The sequence below is a fragment of the Phaethon aethereus genome (genome assembly GCF_964289735.1).
Source record: "Phaethon aethereus genome assembly, chromosome: 3".
NCBI classification, from domain to species: Eukaryota; Metazoa; Chordata; class Aves; order Phaethontiformes; family Phaethontidae; genus Phaethon; species Phaethon aethereus.
Window position 1 is genome coordinate 66,196,484 of NC_138576.1, and position 18,673 is coordinate 66,215,156.

An 18,673-nucleotide genomic window follows, 5' to 3' on the forward strand; every position below is an offset into this window, starting at 1 on the left:
TTTTCTCTGTTGACTCTTCATCTAAGACTTCTTGCATAGCCTGTTTCTATAAAGCACTCTTTAGTAACAATTACTTCTTAAGGCTCTTAAGAGGGGAGATGAAAGAGGAATCAATAATGTTCCTGCCTTCTGTTAATCCCATTATCGGAAACTTAATCTCAAAGTCAATTTCCCCTACTACAGGAATACTACATGAATTCAGTTAAAGAATACTAAGAGAGGGAAAAAGTCTTTTTTTTTTTTTTTAAAAAGGAACTTTTTCATCTGCAATCTCCTTCGAAAAGAACCTGCTAATAGCCCATTCCACAACCTTCTTCACTTCTAATAAGCTTTTAGGGAAGTTCAATCATATAATTGAAAACAGAAATAAAAATATCCACTTTATCACATCTTAAGTGGCTATATGTCAATTCTTGTAAAATAAAAACCCCCATATTTTCTTGGTTCAAATTCAAGTTAACAATAGTTCACTTATTTTACTCACAGTTCAGAATAGCAGAGAGGGTATGGGACAACAAAGAACTTTTGTTCTAAAAGTTTTTGAATTACAGGACAAATAAATGGTTATGCAGTTACATAACACTATCAGGCTTAATTCTCTGTAAACTCTTACCTTTATGTCTCGATGCACTATTTGATTATCATGGAGGTATTTTAATCCTTCAAGAATCTGCTTGGTGTAAAAGCCAATTGTCTGCTCATTATTTTTTAATGGTCCCCATTTTGATCGTAGAAGAGCAGAAAGGCTGCCTATAATTTTGGAGAGCAAAAAAGTGAGAGTAAAAATCTAATTAAATTCTGCCTTCTCCCCCAAAGGAAAAAAAAAAGTAACAACAAACATCAATCCCAAACCAAGCGTAGGCTGATCTTCTATAACCAAAGGCCTCTCCAGGAGAATGCTTACTTGCATCATCAGCAGCCTGAATAATTAAAAAGAGAATCTCAGTATCTCCAGTGGCCTCAGCTGCAGCACAGAAGCATAGGCTGCTCAAGCAGGCAGACCAGAACCCATTAAATTAACGTGCTCACCTCTCTCCTATGCCTGGAGAGAAGCTGCCCCTGAGGAATGTTGTAAAAGAGTGAGGAAGGGTGGATGTGTGTATGCATGTCTTTGTACACACACCAACTCCACATTTCCTGGAAAAAGCTAAGCTCAAGTAGTGGGATTTTTGTTGCGTCTGGCTGCTGTGAGTTCTTTGGTCCCAAGCAGAAGCAACAATCACCGATCGCCATTCTCTTGCACGAGGTACCCGAGGAGGGCTCAGCCATCCGAGACTAGCTACAGTCTTTCTAGAAGGATGACCACTGATCATCTCTGATCTGTAGGTTAAAAGGAGGTCACCTGCCACAGCAATGATCTGAGCTGTATCCATAGCACATCCTACCTAAATACTGAATGAGAGAACTCAAGGTTTTTGCAGACAGAGTTTTCCCCATTAATTTAGGAAAGAGATATTAAAGAATATTACATTTGCATGAAATATTTCTTGTTGCATGCTGTAGGTTTTACACTTTTTAAATGTTAAAAAAAACAACCAACAACCACCAAACCAGTCTCTCCCACAACTTACCACCTGGCACCTGTTCCATAAATATCTTAATGAAGCCATTCTCACTAAGAGAACCTAAATACTGGACAATGTTCTTATGTTTGAGATGCTTATGCAAAGCTATTTCTTCATGTAGAGGTTGGGAGTACCTGGAAAGAAAAGAAGCAGTTTATTCAATATTGGCTTTCAGGAAGAAAGTCTTGTGTTTACTGTAGTAGCTTTCTATTTTAGGTTCTATTTTAGGTCCCATAAAACACATTTACACTGAAAATGACTATGTGTTACATGCATTTAACAAATACTAAAAAATTATGTAATCATATATAAATAAACATAACATATAATATATATAATATTGTGTATACATACGCACACAAATTGTTATAAATGTACATAGATAGCCTGAGCAAAACACTTGTGGAAAAAGAACTCTCCAGCCTAACTCGAAGAGAACAAACAGTTGGGCAAGCAGCTGGATTCAGACTAGTGCTGAAGTGAACTAGTAAACCAGAAAGTTAGTGTATAATTAAAATCACCTCAATAATGAAAACAAATTGCCATTTAAACTTAATTAAAGTAGAAGTCTTATCTGAAAGCAAGAGTGCATAGCCATCAGAGTAAGAAACCAGCCATCACTTCATGGGGAGATATTCAGAAGAACTGATCAAAACAATTTCATCAAATGTAATTTAGTCCAACGTGAAATATTTTTCAGAGATGTAAGCTTTTCAGCAGTCCCTTTGCCAAGAAGGCTTCTGGAATCAGAGCCTTCTCCAGTGTGGAACAGCACCAGAGCTCAGCAGAAGGTGTGCTCCCTGGGCCAGCCCTAACGCTCTTCTTCCAGCCATGGGTGAGCCACACACGCAGGTCAGCTGCCAGATTCTGCATACTGTCTGGCAAAACGTAGACAATATGCTGAGAGTCCGGTGGTTGTTTTCACTAAAGCACTAACATCTGCAGTCAGACTTTCGAGGTTGCTGAAACAGATGAAGGACACAGACCTCCTAACATCAGTCCAGATGCGAGAAAGCGCTGTAGGGTCTTGAGCAAGCGGAGGACACACTCAGATGCTTATACCAACAGAGTACTAAACATAACTGCTAAACATAATTAAACATAAACATGAGCTGCAAACTCAACCTTGCAGCTATTTGCCACCAAAAGGAGTAGTTTTACTTCCATCTTCATCAGGTTGCTCTCAGCATAGACCTCGCACCAACACTGGTACATTCTCATCCCCTAATGAACTGCCATAAAACTTTTATTTTATTTATTTATTGGGAGGAGGGATAGCTTCCTGCTGCTTCAAGTCCAGGAGTTAGCCCTCCCTGGAGTCAGCAAAGTGCCAGTGCCAGGAATGCAATCAAAGCACGAATGCAATGGAAGTTGTTACGGGAAAAGTATCTGTGAGCTCCGCTCCCTTTTGGGGCAGGTAGTTATCAGCTCACCCTAACAACAGCATCAAGCCACAAGTGGAGGCTGAACTCTTAAAAGTGGAGGGAAAAGAAGAAGAAGAAAAAAAAACAGGGTGCATCTTAAAATCCCTCTGGAAAACAAGAGTTGCAAAAAACAAGCTAAGTATTTGGTTAATGAAAAGCGTGATTATGCAACTCGGAGTCTGTTTACTAAAGAGTAATTTGAGTTTTGGCTTGCCTCTCCACACATGACTATAAAAATTTTGACTATGCTGTTAGTCATTCAGAAATGCAAAGTCATCAGTGATTATATTCCTGAGTTCTACTAAAGGGATATTCATTCAGAGCAGCAACAGCATGACCATTATAATTCTTCCCCCTGCACTTTTAAACTGCAAAGGTAACCGAGTCTTGAGCAACTAAAATAATTTAGCTAATAAAATAAAGCCCTAAGAAAATTCTCCACTAGAATGAAGCATTTATTATTTTAGAGCTTATTCATGAGCAGACTTTAAATTGTACAAAGAAAGATAAATTCTAGAAAGCTAGATCTTATCACATACCTAACATGATTTTACTTTAACTTGGAAAGTTGATATGGACACTAGTACTATTTTGTAGTACTGGAAATGCATTTGAGAGCAACAGCACTGCAGGAATGTTTCCTTTTCTTTCAGAATGTGTCCCTGTAGTCTAACATTTCCTGACAATTACACAAATTATTCAGTAGCTTGTATTTTACATATAGCAGTATCATTTACATAAATTTACATACAGCATTTACATAAAGCAGTATCACTGCTTTCTGCACTGAAGTCATTGCATTTCTGGCCATGCTCTAACTCAGAATTTAAGATTATTTCTTACAAATCCAAAAGATGGTAATTTTTACTTTGAAAATGCTACAAATTAACTTCAGAGATTAATCCTTTTCTTTCCATAGATTTCCTTCAAAATGCTAAAAAATCATGTTGTAATTAATCAGAAATTAATTAATAATTTTTTTCTTTGCTATTGAAAGACTAATACTTGAAATTTGTTCTGGAAGCCTGTAAATATATTTGGAAGTCTAGAGGACAGACTGACAGGTTCTTAATAATCCCTTTTCCAGTATGCTTTGTTCATTGAACCTGAAACCTTTTCCATTGAAAATTCTTTTAAAATGTGTATTGGAGAAGAAAAATCCGGATTTTTTCTTTTCGCTTAGAGTATTTACTGCTCTATTCAGGCTACCTTTCTATTAACCACAGTTGTTACAAAAACCAAATTTCTTCCTAGCACATACAAAACTTGCAACTCTATTTTGACTCAAGAGATTGTTTTACGTAAAATAAGGCCATACTTTCTGAGAAATTATAACACACCTTGAAGTTAAATTTACAGTAACAATATAAAGGATGGGAGGACTCCCTTTTCCATAATCTAAGTTCTAGTATCTTTAAAATATTATGAGTATGAAAAAATTAATTATTAGACCACACACATCCATACTGAACAGCCAATATATATATGGATTCAAAAAGATTTAAAAGGATTCATTTATTAAACACTAAAGAAAAGAACAACTAAGTGAAGACAGAATAACTGAAGGAAGGCCTGTGAGACCTGTGAAAAAGAAACTGAGCTAGGACACCAAGGTGACATTACTGACCTTCCAGTCTGTAAATGACACAAAGAAAAATTTATAACAGTGTCCTGTCAACATCTAGGCTCTGATACAATTTAATAATAGTACTTGATGCTGGACAGGTTGTAGAGAACAATGCTCCTTTTCCACAAATAGTGGTTTTACCCCCAGGGACATACATTCTAGATAAACATGAGACGAATATCAGCCACTGTGGTGGGTTAGAATAGCCTCTTGCATCTACTGTTTTGAATACCAGCACTCTCTTTAAGACAACTTCTATGGAGGGATGCATAAAACCAGCTTCCTTCCTGATATTAATTGTAGGTTGAACATAGAGGAAATGCAGTATGCCAAAATGTGTGAAATCCTTGCTGAAGCACAAGCTATCCTTTATATCGTAGCAGTAAACAAAAAGAAGCCAAATGGGCAAAAGACAAGAAACTTGGAAATATGGATTCCATTCCCAACTGAAATGATGGACAAAAATTCACCAGTTGGTACACTCAGATTTTACCTCTACTCATTTAGCACGCGATTCCTCCTGCTACCAAGCAGTGTTCTGTCCTTATCAGAAGAGCTTCCTTCATAAAAATTATTTCTTTAACATTGGGAAAGGAGGGATTTATCCTTCTGTTACCAACCACGGCAATGACTTTATTTCCTACTTTTCAAAGCTTTCCTGAACATAAGCCTGAGTTACAGTCTTTGATAATATTTTACAGTCTGTTTTAAGAGACACTTCAAAGATCCAGCCACTCAAGTCACCTGTTAAGAAGCAGCTTGTACACCATGACTACAAAACCCAAAGGCTAATGTAGAATTTAAGAATAACTTGACAGTTTAATGCAGTCAGTTTCATTTGAAAAATCTCACCTTTAGACTTGCTATCACTTTTATCACAGTATCTGCGGAAAGCTGTGTATTCAAAGTAAGATACACTGCAAGCCTCCAGACATACAAGTACAAAGGACATCAAGTGTCTGGTCTTTATATGGCAACCTTTATAAATGAGAGAAGGCTATACATATATAAAGAGACTCTGCATTAAAAAAATGTGCACAAGTAGATCATTCCACATGATTTATTATAATGTTAAGGGGTCTCATAATAAATGATGCACAAACAGGAAAGGAAAACGTCTTAATCAACAATTTAGGCTCAGAATTTTAAGACTCTGCAATCATGAATTTGAATAGTTCTTTTATAAGGACATGCCTGAGCATGTCTAAGTAGATAGGGCTTATCACTAGGTGTTTGAGTGAGGTTCTGTACTTCAGCAATATTTCTTTTGCAAAGAAAAAGTATTATAAACTATTAGTACCAAAAGCAGTAAACACCTACATTCTCAGTTGTGATCATAATCTATTCCTCAACTTGGAAATGTCTAGTTACAAAGACAGGGAACACCATTATATACCACAGAGAAGTAGTTCACTGGCAGCTTTGTAGAAGTACTCCTTGATGAGCAAACTGGTTGATCACGTTGCTGATGATGTTATGTAATGCACAAAATTTGGAATCAGCCACAGTTACTATACCTGCTGTCTCTCTCTGGGATTTCTTTAATAGCAATTCTGACTTGATTGCTCAAATCTCGTCCTGCATATACAATGCCGTAAGTTCCTTTCCCCAGAATGACTCGCTCACCATTTTCATCGTAGTCATAATCATACTGCAAAGGAAACAACAACATGAAATGAAACAGAAAGATAAGATTTATTCCATCTGCTCATAACTAAGGCATCAGGGATGCTGGTTGCTTTCTGCAGACTATAGAGAAGGAAAAAAAATCACCACACTTCAAGACGACAATTCTGATACTGTGCAGACAGGCCTGTATTTCTCCACTGACTGTACAGGAAGCACTGGCTTCTAAGGTAGCCATTTCAGCTAAGTGCATAAAGCTAAGCTAGCCTTTATCTGCTCCGTGCAGTTACAGCTGTATGTCTCACTCAACAGCATCTGCAATTCTGCTGGCAGGTGCTGTAAAAACAAGTGAAGACGACAGAGGGCACGCCACGCCAAACTGGGAACTGTGTCTCCCACACAGGCATAGAAAGCAAGGCAGGACACACTTAATTTGTTCCAGATGCTCTCCTGACCTGGCCACATCTTCCAAAAACAGCACAACCTCAATTTTGCCAGTGCCAGCAGAGCGTGCCAATGGCGGTTAGGCAGGATTGCAGTGTATTAAGCGTAGTTTCAGCTGAATTTGAATTTCAAAGAGTTTAAGGACTGTCCAAAAACAGTCATTAGATACGATTATCTGAACTGTCTTCTTGTGTAACACACATGTAATTTCACATGCTCACTCCCAGGCAAAGCCCAGCAGCTCATGTCTAGATAAAGTATTTTTTTTATTTTCCTCCAAATAAAGACTGCTATCTTTTTTTAAAAAGAGAGAATCCACTACTTCTTTTGGTATTTTGTTTCAACCGTTAATTACTCTCATGGTGAAGTCATGGCTCTTAATTCAAATTTCTTTCATGTCACTGTATTTCATTACATTTTTCTTCAATAGATTAAAGAGACGATTAGCATGTAGTAATTTTCCCTGTAAAAATACTTACACACTGTAATCAAGTCACCCACTGCTTTTCTTTTTGCTAAAATAAACAAATTAGGCACCCTAAGGTTCTCATTATAGGGTATTTTTCTATCCCACGAGTCACTCTAGTGGTTTCTCTTCATCTCATCTCCAATTTCAGATGTATTATAAAATGCCATCATCAAAACTGAGACAGAAGGCTGTCTGTATTCATTACCCAGTATTGACTCTCTCAGTTAGTTCTGGATGTCTCTAGGGCTTCAGGACACCAGATTTTCATGTGATAGGACATGGGCTTAGATATTCTATCCTGCTGCCTGCCACCTAAAATAAAGCCTAAAGACCCTGGGTACTGCGTTGCACCCAATGGCCCTGTACTCACTTTTCAACGATGCGATTGTTCAGATCGAAACCCAAAGTGAGAATACAGGGTGTAATGGCATGCCCAGGCAGGCTGTAACAGCTAACAGGGGCGGCAGCAGAAGTAGGGCATCCCGGGCTCCCGCGTGAGTTAGTGGGCTACGGGCATAAAGAGACTCCCAGCAGCACCAACACCATCACGTCACCATCTGATTTGTCGTTCATTGCCGTGCTTGCCTGCAGATGGTAACGAGCGAGGACAAGCCTTCGCCTACTACAGTTATGTCTTTGCTTGTTGTGCAGACGACCTGCCAATAATGTCAGTGTACACGATGCCGGCGATGCATGAAACGGACAACAAGCAGTCTTTAAAATTTAAAGAGATGCTAATGCTGCCTGACTACGATTACACTCTGAAGTAACTGTTACAAGAGTCGCGCTCTAATACGCACGACTGGAGAATTCCAGAGTTGAGTACCTTCTCAAGCGAGTATGCTAACTGAAATATGAGAGATTTAGCTATGCTGGTTACAAAAAGTACACGAGGACCATTAAAAAGAATCATTAATTTATAAACAGTAGAGGATAAAATTTTATAAACAATAACTCATCTAACTTCTTCCAGAGAAGGGATGAGTAATTTATTCCCTTCAGTGAAACACTACACTAGAAGCCCAAAATTATTAGTATGCGGGGGTGGGCGGGGCAGTAAAAATACCTCTAGAGAGTCTCCATCGCATTCCCCTTCCTCTGTAGTCTTCCCTATCTCTTCAGTGATACTGTTCACCATGTCAAAAAACCTGTTAAAATGAGAAAAAAGGAAAAGCAAAAGCAAATACACACTTGAGACAGCATGGGGACAAAGAGAATGCTTCTCTCTAAAGTAATAAAAGAACCAAGAGGACTTAAGTATAGTGAGTATAAAATCAGCGTCAAAGTTTGTCAGCAAAAAGAAAAAAAATGTATTTTTGTTATCTGCAGTTTTCTTACTGCTTCTAGGTACTCCTTTTCTATGTGCAAGACATCTATGATGTCTGAAGTTATTAATGGAATTAGTATTTCAAAATCTATGTATCAGATGAAATTCTCATCCTATAGCACTGTTTCTTTATGCCAAACGAAAGCACTGAAGCATCATTAGACGTGTCTAGAAATTTTGCCTACATTTGGAGCAGATTTTGTAGTGCAGGAAGGCTAGTTTTTGCTTGAATAAAAGGGGGTCTATTTCACAACTTCCCATTAAAAAAATATACTATTACATATGACTTCTAGCCCTTTGAAAGAATACCAGTACAAATACCATATCATGCTAAGGCATTGCTTACTCGTCTTCTAAGAAGTGCTCAGATACGAAGGGGAATGAACATGGTAAAAAAACCTATATGAACCAGAGTGGAGGAGAGGACAAGCTAGTGATTAGGCTGGAAGGTGGCCACAGCCATTGATACAGAGTACCGCGGTGATTTTTTATAAAGTTGCAGCCTTTTTTAGTAAAAAAAAAAAAAAAAAAAAAACAAACCAAAAACCACACATGAAATTTCCTCCGGGAATGCCTTCTGGATCAATTCAAGGCCACAGCCCTCAAGCTTATGCATCAGAAACATAACTTAGAGAAACTGAGGCACCCCTAATTTTGTGCACAAACCCTTGCCAAGATTCCTGCATGGATACTGGTACAATCTTAATTATGTACGATGTTAATGTGAAGGACATCAAGTATGCTTCATCGCAGTCATAAATAAAATTTGAGTTACAGTAAAAGAGAAATCTTGACCAGACCTTGTTGTTACCATAAATGTTCCCACTTCAGAAAGCCCATTTTAAGTTTAGGATGCTTTGTTGGACTGGGGGCAACAAACACTTGTAGTATGCCTATATATGATAGTATTAGAAAAATAATGCCACAAATTGTGTAAAAAAAAAAATTAAATTTATAATTGTATATGTTTCTCATGTTTGTCTGAGCTTGCACTTTGACCCTTCAAACCTCATACATCTCCAGGGTACTGCAGTACTGAGCTTTCGCATGAAAGATGATGATCACTGAGGATGCTCAGATCAACTTTCATCATAGTTCTGAAACCGTGAGTCCTTGTTGTACATGCAGACACCACCTACCCCATCACATCCCCTTTTTTTTTTTTCTGAAATAACAAGAGTGACACACCTTCTGCAATGAAGTTCTGTGCAGAAATAGATTTGAAAGTCATCTGAGTTGTGCAGCACATATAGGAAACAGCATCGTTCTTCAAACTTTGAAATGCTGAAAGAACAGCCAAGCAGAACATGTTATTGTAAAGATCCATTTGGACTTCTACCAGCTGTGTCAAACCATACAGGTCAACCCATTTAATATGGGAGAGTACCAGATTAAACCTAAGAAGCCATAGTTTTTCCTTATTGTAAAATTACACTCTTGTATCCTCCAAAGTTCACATTCTGCTGTTTGCTATGATTCAGCTTGCCCCTAGTCCACACAGTGCCCAAGACAGAGTAGGAGCAAAGTTGTTAATAGGATTATTTACATTGACCTAAGTAATTTTTGTCTTCAGTGCATTTATGTAAGGCCCTTAATTTCCACTCCTGCAGCCAAGATGAAATATCCTTTCAGGATCACATTAGAAAGCTGGACTTTGAACTCAAACCGTAAATTCTGCCCACTTTAGAAATCAGCCATAGCTAAACCTGAATGTAGACAGGTCTGATCGGTTCCTTGTGAATGGGTACCTTGATAGTTTGTTGGAAAAGTATTTTCAAATTAAGTCAGCATCAAAAAAGGAGGTGAATAAGTTTACCACCCTTACCCACCCACACCTTTTTTCAATTTTGGTTTTAGCTGCTATAACAGAACAAAGATAATTAAGAAATACATATGCCATTTTCTTATGGATGCATAGATGTCTCAAGAGAAGAGCAGAAGAGGTGCAAACACTGGTACAGTTGTCAGTTTTCTACCCCAAGTAGGCTGCAGCTCTTGCACAGATATTCATTCACCAGAATTGTTTTAGATGTATGTCATTACTGTGCTCCTTATAGAAAATATTAAACATTATTTGAAATAGCTCTTTCTGTAACTTTGTCACATGTTGAGTGCCAGGTGTCAAGCTGATGCAGTATAATTGACTGTTACTATATTATAAAAGGAAAAAAAAAAAGATGGCTAGATGTTTTACAAGGGAATATAATGCAGTATTTGAGAAACCAAGACAAATTAAGTCTCTTTATTAACGTTCTTCAGATACTGAACAAAATCCACAGTCCTAGTGAAATCAATCTATTTTAGCTGGATCAAGATAGCTATTTGGTTTTAATTCATTTATAGCACAATAAAGTATAATAGTATTCTATATTGTGCCAAAGGACTCACAATTTGATTAACACAACAGTTTTTCTTTAAATATCAGGAAATACTTGTAATTTTCAACCTTTAATAGGTGCCTAAGGTTGTTTGATCCTTTCTTCCTTTTAGGACTCCTCTATTGTAGAGCCCTTTGATAACTTTTGATAAACAAATGGCTCTTTGGACAAGCTGGGGGTCCTACCTTTCATAAAGCTACTTATGAGAAGAGCGAGCTTCATTATAAGAATATTTGTCTGTAGGTGTGGTGACTCATTTTTATGTCAGGAAAAATTCATAAGTGCTAAGTAATGTACACATCTGGGAAGACAGTCACTGTCCCCAGTTTATAAACTAACTTTTAATTCAAGATTTTCAAGCATATAGGTAAACTCTCCAGATACAGGGTAACTGACATTAACAGAATTACTCATTCATTTCAAGTTCCATGTGAGTTTAAACATTTTACTGATTAAACTGTCAGTTTAAACCTGACATACACAGAAGCCACGGAGTAACACAGCAGTAAATAAAAGGGTAAGAATGTGGAATGTACACAGCGGGCAGGCAAATGCATAAATATTTAAGGCCTTTAAGTGAGCATTTACATTGCTTGTATGTTGCTTTCCTCCCTGAAAAAAAACCCTTAAAGTGAAAAAAGGAAGACTAAAAAATAAGAAGTTATAAAGACGGACAGGTTAATTTGCTCAGGAAGTGCCTCATTCTGATGGTTCCCAACCACACGTAGTACCCACTGACTTCGACAGCAGAATTGGAGCTGAATTTGCAAAACTCTGAAGACAAACGGGGACGCGCAATGCAGCGTGGCCTTGTGCTCAGCTTGTGCGCATCCAGAACTCCCCTTAGTCAATGAGAAATACTGCAAATACCGTGACTACTGCTTACTTCCAGTTGAAGCAGCAAATAAGGGAGTTGAGCATTGGCAGCAACAACAGAAAAGCAGCTCCGTAGAACTTTTGTCTGTTTTCTAGAAGTGTAGCAGCATAGACACCTCCTACTGTCATAATTAAAGTAGTCCGACAAGATTCCAAGCTCCAAGAACTTGGGATGGAAGATGAACATCCTTGTTGTCAATTCTTCAGCTACGAAGAAAGCTGGATGCAGATCTGAATCCAACATTTTCACTGTTTCTAGCACTACATTCATCAGCATAACCCCTGAGGCACTCTCCCGCAGAAACAACACAAGTAGCAGTTATTTCATAATCCAGGGCTTGTTTTGAACACTGAGAAAAAGCCAACTTGTACTCTAGCAACTTCAGTCTGATACTTCTTTATTTTTAAATTGCAAAAATAAAGATGGTATCTTCTTGCTCATATGATGTCAGCTCTGCAGAACACTAGGGGCTTTCCTTAATAACCTAAGATGCAAAGCACCTTGGGGTAGCAGCCATGTCCCAAAAGCTCTGATGAAACCTTTAAGATTAACAGTACTTTTTGGCCCGATTCAGTAATAAACATTGTGTTTAAGGGATCAAGAAGGCATATGACAAAAGCAGAGTTATTTACATCAGTGCACAAACCTCTAATCAATGAGTTTGTTAAGCTAAACTCAATTACTGTGATTCCCTGCATAGAGTGTGATTTAGCACTGTGCTGCTCAGAAACCTCTATATACTTTCCAGGTCCCTTTGCAACTCTTGAGAGCTGCAAGAAAAGAGAGGCAACTCTTGAGAGCCAACAAAAAGAGAGGCAAAGAGAGTCTCCATCCCTTATTGGATATGGCAGGGAACATTGTCTCCAAGGACGAGGACAAGGTTGAGGTACTTAATGCCTTCTTTGCCTCAGTCTTTAATAGCCAGTCCAGGTATCCACAGGGTGTTCAGCCCCCTGAGCTGGAAGATGGGGATGGAGAGCACAATAACCCACCCATAATCCAGGAGGAAGCAGTTAAGGACCTGTTAAGCCACCTGGACACCCACAAGTCTATGGGGCCTGATGGGATCCACCTGAGAGTACTGAGAGCTGGCAGAGGAGCTTGCCAAGCCACTCTCCATCATTTATCAGCAGTCCTGGTTAACAGGGGAGGCCCCAGAAGACTGGAGGCTTGCCAATGTGGCACCCATCTACAAGAAAGGCCGGAAGGAGGATCCTGGGAACTACAGGCCTGTCAGCCTGACCTCCATACCAGGGAAAATTATGGAGAGGTTCGTCTTAAGAGCGCTCACACAGCATGTGCAGGACAACCAAGGGATCAGGCCCAGCCAGCACGGGTTCATGAAAGGCAGGTCCTGCTTGACCAACCTGATCTCCTTCTATGACCAGGTGACCCGCCTAGTGGATGAGGGAAAGGCTGTGGATGTTGTCTACCTGGACTTTAGTAACGCCTTTGACAGCATTTCCCACAGCATTCTCCTGGAGAAACTGGCGGCTTGTGGCTTGGATGGGTTTGCTCTTCGCTGGGTGAGGAACTGGCTGGATGGCCGAGCCCAGAGAGTTGTGGAGAGCGGCATTAAATCCAGCTGGCAGCCGGTCACAAGTGGTGTTCCCCAGGGCTTGGTTCTGGGGCCGGTCTTGTTCAATACCTTTATTGATGATCTGGATGAGGGAATCGAGTGCTCCCTCAGTCAGTTTGCAGATGACACCAAGTTGGGTGGGAGCGTTGATCTGCTGGAGGGTAGGAGGGCTCTGCAGAGGGATCTAGACAGGCTGGATTGATGGGCAGAGGTCAACTGTATGAGGTTTAATAAGGCCAAGTGCAGGGTCCTGCACTTCGGCCACAATCACCCCATGCAGCGCTACAGGCTTGAGGAGGAGTGGCTGGAGAGCTGCCCAGCAGAAAGGGACCTGGGGGTGCTGGTTGACAGCCAGCTGAATATGAGCTGGCAGTGTGCCCAGGTGGCCAAGAAGGCCAACAGCGTCCTGGCCTGTATCAGAACTAGTGTGGCCAGCAGGAGTAGGGAAGTGATCGTGCCCCTGTACTTGGCACTGGTGAGGCCGCACCTCGAATCCTGTGTTCAGTTTTGGGCCCCTCACTACAAGAAGGATGTTGAGGTGCTGGACCGTGTCCAGAGAAGGGCAACAAAGCTGGTGAGGGGTCTGGAGCACAAGTCTTATGAGGAGCGGCTGAGGGAACTGGGGTTGTTTAGTCTGGAGAAGAGGAGGCTGAGGGAACACCTCATCGCTCTCTACAACTACCTGAAAGGGGGTTGTGGCGACGAGGGTGTTGGTCTCTTCTCCCAAGTAACCAGCGACAGAACGAGAGGAAATGGCCTCAAGTTGCACCAGGGGAGGTTTAGATTGGATATTAGGAAAAATTTCTTCACTGAGAGGGTGGTCAGGCATTGGAACAGGCTGCCCAGGGAGGTGGTGGAGTCGCCATCCCTGGAAGTGTTCAGAAAACATGTGGATGTGGCGTTTCAAGACATTGTTTAGGGAACATGGTGGTGCTGGATTAATGGTTGGACTTGATGATCTTGAAGGTCCTTTCCAACCTTAGTGATTCTGTGATCTCTATTACTCATGATATAAGCCACTGATTACACCGGCTGATACAAAGCACACAGATGAAGTGACTCAGTCACTTCCTTGAAGTATTTACCCAAAACATTAGCCATTTCAATGCTAGATGTTTCTTCAGACCTGCTGTCTCCTTATGTAATGCAGTAAATATTTATGGAGGCCTTTGTTGCAAAAGCCTCAAAGATGTACAAAGACCCACCTTGTATGTTAAGGCTGCACCCCTAAAGCTGGCTCTTACTAGTCTAGAAAGGCTAGGAATCCTCATAAGGCTGGGAACTCCCCCTTCCTAGAATGCTCTAAGTCTAGGAGCTTCAAATGAGCCAAAAATAGCCTGGATACAAAAATAGAGTAGAAGCAGGCTCGGTTCTGAAGGCTGTCCCACTCCAAAGAATACCTGCCTTCATAAAACTAGGAAAAAAACTGAAAAATTAAGTGGTCAGAAACTTGCATATATTTGCAAGAAAAGGAAAAAAAAAAGAGAAAGAAAAGGCTTATTCAGTTTTATACTTCCATATGATAAAGATTTCCCCCTGCAGCTCCTCATGCAGGCAGCCAGAGAGTTTTCTAAGAATTCATAGCGACTTTTGACTTACTGTGAAGTCTGTCCAGATGAACAGCTTGGAAAATTAATTGACAAATTAAATGACAATTGATAGTTTAAACAACAAATGCAGGAGGGTATACCAGAAATGGTACTGACCACAGCATGGTTTAATAAGGGGGAGGGGAAGAAAAGAAGTGAGGACAATAAATCAATAGGGTTTTTTTTCCTTTTTTAGAAGCACACAAAAACATACTGTAACCAAAACCCAAACCAGACTGAACTAAGTGTATCATTGCAATTTTTGCCTAAAATAAGGGGAAGCCCACAGGATTGAATTGATTGCCTATCGATAGTTTGGTTTAAGTTACTTTTTGGAAGCAAAAAGAATCATCCATCTGTGCAAACACATATTGCAGACAGTGACAGCTTTGTGTGTATGGAACAGTTATTATTAGAACAGAGTAATGACTATTTTAAAGAAATGTAAGATTTCTGGACTTTTTTTTTTTCCAATCACACTACAAACAAACACCAGAATGGAAAGTTACAGGATGCCAAAGTATAGATAAATCCTAGAAAAAAAACAATGAGACTAAGATGAAGAATTGATCTGAAGACATCACAGCAGTGTTAGAACACTACTTTCTTACTATCAGAAGGTACAAATTGCAAGACTGAACCCTGCTAAACAGGGTACACACTACATTCAACCTGGGCTAGTACAGTAGACCCACTAGCTCAAATTTGTATGTTCTCTACTCACAATATAGCAATCTTGACCAATCCGCTTTAGTGGACTACTCTCCACTAAATAATTCTCCCTAGAAGTCAGAAAACATTTTGCTGAAATCAAGCAAACAGATGGCAAAATTTCCTCCTTTGTCATCGCCTCACAAGCCCTGCCCCAAAGAGGGAAGCACGCTGAAGAAAGGTGGTCTTGAACATATAACACTGCTCTCTTCTAATCCAGTGAAGCCAGTCTTTCATGTGTCCTATGATTTATTAATCCATGTTAACCTCTGCTACCATGAATCTTTGGGACATTTAGGGTTGAGTTTTTTTGTTTGGTGTTTGTGGGTTTTTTTTTTCTTCTTCTTCTTCTTTTAGTGACTCCCTTTTGTGTTCTCTCAAACAATCTTCAAGTTTTCACTTTGTGGCCTATCCACTACCCTGCGTTGACAGACTCCTCTCCTTATGGGCCTTCTCTGAAAACAGTGGCAAAACAGTTTTGCTACCATACCCATAAGCAGACACAGAAACAAAAAAAAACCCACCCAAACATACACACTCACACCAAAACCCAACAACAGGTATGCAATTAGGATACTGCAAGACACCTTGATCTCGTCAGTTGCTCATATTCCCCCGCTCTGCATCCACATTACCTCCTGGCTTACGTATTCTGTGCACCACGCAGCTCTCGGCTGTGATGGAACTCAGGTAAAATGACATGAAACTTCGGCAGCTATTTTAATTCACTTTTAATGAGCATTAAGTGACTACCAACTTTTTGAAATTCTTTAATTTAAAGGGCTATGTTTGTTAATTTTTACATCATAAACTCTGCCAATGGTCATTTCTGAATCTGGAAGGAGACTCCCGGGGCTTCACTTAGAGCAGGGCACCTGTGAAATTACCTGCAATACTACACTCCAATTCTGTCTCTGGGACTCCACCAAGGTCCACAGCAGCAGCTTAATACAATACTTATTCAATTATTCTTTTCATTTCAAAACACGGAAGGGAAACAACTTACCTTACTCCCCTGATAGAAGCAGCACTGAAATTCCACTCGTGGATACCCTTCTGTAATATGCAGAAGAAAATAAATAAATAACACATTCCTTTTTACAAATGATGCACAAGTAGGCATTATCTTCTAGCCTGAAACTCACGAGATGGAAGGAGAAACACTTAAATTATAACAGCCTATCACTTTTTAACAGTTATTTTTCAGGGCATTTTTTTTCCACCCAAAACCAAAGCAAAGAAGTTCTAGACAGACTTTTTGGTTGGTTTGTCTTCACTGTTTACTCTGCAAACACAACATACTATTTTAGAAAGCATGAAAAACAGCAGATTAAAAGGGCTGGTCTGGGTGCTGAACTTGAGGTCATGAGTGACCCCCTGGAAAGGGGGGGAATAAAATTCCACCTCGGAGAATAACAAGAGCCTGCTCTGCATGCTCAGTGCCCTAGTGTGTGGGAAGATCAGGCAGAGAGCACTACAAGCAGGATGTCTGAAGCTGGAGAGCAAAGTGGGAAATCCTTGAAAAGTAGGATGAATTGCTCAGGGAAGGAGCAAATATGAAGGCCAAGTGTCCAAAGAAACAGAAAGGAGACCATTTCCCTAGGAATGCAGAAGAGAGCAGTAAGAATGTACCACAACCCCTAACAGCTGCTGGAGTAATAAGCAAGGTTGGAAGAAAGAAGACACCCTATGAAAACACAAAGGGCCAGGCCTTACTTATGTTCAGATCTTTTAACTTTACATGTGTCACATTCAGCAGGACTGAGTTCTCGCTGTAGACAGTCGTATTGCTCTATGTTTATGTTACATTAAAATTTTACTGTAGGAAACAGAAGCCTTTTGTGTATCTTCCAATGAAAATATTCTCCTTTCAGGAAAAGGTGGAACTACACCACCTCAAAGTGCTGGCAACCTTGGGGTCCCACCATAATGAGCAACATATTGGAAGAACCTCTGCTTTCTAGAGCTGAAATTCATTTGCCATTTTAGTGACCTGAGCAATTAAAAGGCATGGAGATATTTCTTGCTGAGAGGTAATTTATAGCATAGGGGCATAGTGTCAAACACATAGTCAAATGTATTCCAAAAGAAGACATGAAAATGTGTAGCTTATAAAATATTTCATTAATAGTGAAATATACAGAAGTCAGAACAGATACACTGCCAAAATAGCTGCACAATGTGCAGGAAATGATAGAGGAAAAATCCTCACTGCTATAACAGTTTTCTATAAGGCTTCCTAGATCAATTTTCTCCTCCTCTGTAATTCTTTCCTTCCTGCTCAAATCACATTAAAGGTTGTGATGCCAATATAAAATGCCTAACATTTTGGTATGCACAACATACTAAAAAATACAAGCAAACATCTGTCTTGAAGCACAAGCTTCACACTATTATTATTGTGAAGTACAAAGCGGTAACTCCAGTATCCCTTCAATGTTAAATGGAGGGGAGGGATTCTCCAGTGGGGTACAGGGACAGGAGAACAGCCCGATAATAAGAAAAGGTGGGATTGCATCTTGAAGTGAAGGTGCTAACTGATGTTAGTATGAAGTGTTTGTGAAACTAAGTTTCCTGGTTCAAGTCACCTGGTTCTCTTGCATAAAGAAAGACCACCAACTCAATCCCTCTGCTAGTAAGGAGGGTGTATTTGCACTGTCTTTTACTCCTCCCTCCATATACAAACTCTGCCACTTTCCAATTTTTCATGCTTGGAAACTCTCTTCAGAGCTTAGCGATTGGTACTTGTCCAATTCCCACTACTGGGAATAATCTAAAATCTAAATAACTTAAAATATATGTCCTGACAGGCAGAAATGCTCAAGAAGTGTAACAAGAAGGGTAAGTACGGTAGGTTTTACCTGTCATCTACATGCAACTAACCTCTCAGGATTCATACATCTTTTATTTACCACACAAAGTTCTCAGGCGATGAAATAATATAAAAGTTATGTCCCTCATGATCTTGCCAAGTTTTGAATACTTTGGAGTAAATATATCGGGCGTGCTATCCAAATTCAGCATCTGTTCTTTGGTTAGGCAAAAAAACCACCAACC

General features: G+C 39.8%; 1 protein-coding gene across 1 annotated transcript in view; it reads right to left on the reverse strand.

Annotated features, from left to right (window-relative positions):
• Nucleotides 1–18,673, reverse strand: part of MAP3K5 (mitogen-activated protein kinase kinase kinase 5) — a gene marked incomplete at its 3' end in the record, with an annotated part of 116,923 nt that overhangs the window by 20,932 nt on the left and 77,318 nt on the right. The window contains exons 12-17 of the mRNA XM_081997847.1: nt 16,623–16,672; nt 9,671–9,766; nt 8,222–8,303; nt 6,134–6,267; nt 1,572–1,699; nt 614–750 (exon numbers count right to left, since the gene is read on the reverse strand). Coding sequence (XP_081853973.1) covers nt 614–750; nt 1,572–1,699; nt 6,134–6,267; nt 8,222–8,303; nt 9,671–9,766; nt 16,623–16,672 — 627 coding nt within the window. The remainder of the gene's footprint in view (nt 1–613; nt 751–1,571; nt 1,700–6,133; nt 6,268–8,221; nt 8,304–9,670; nt 9,767–16,622; nt 16,673–18,673) is intronic.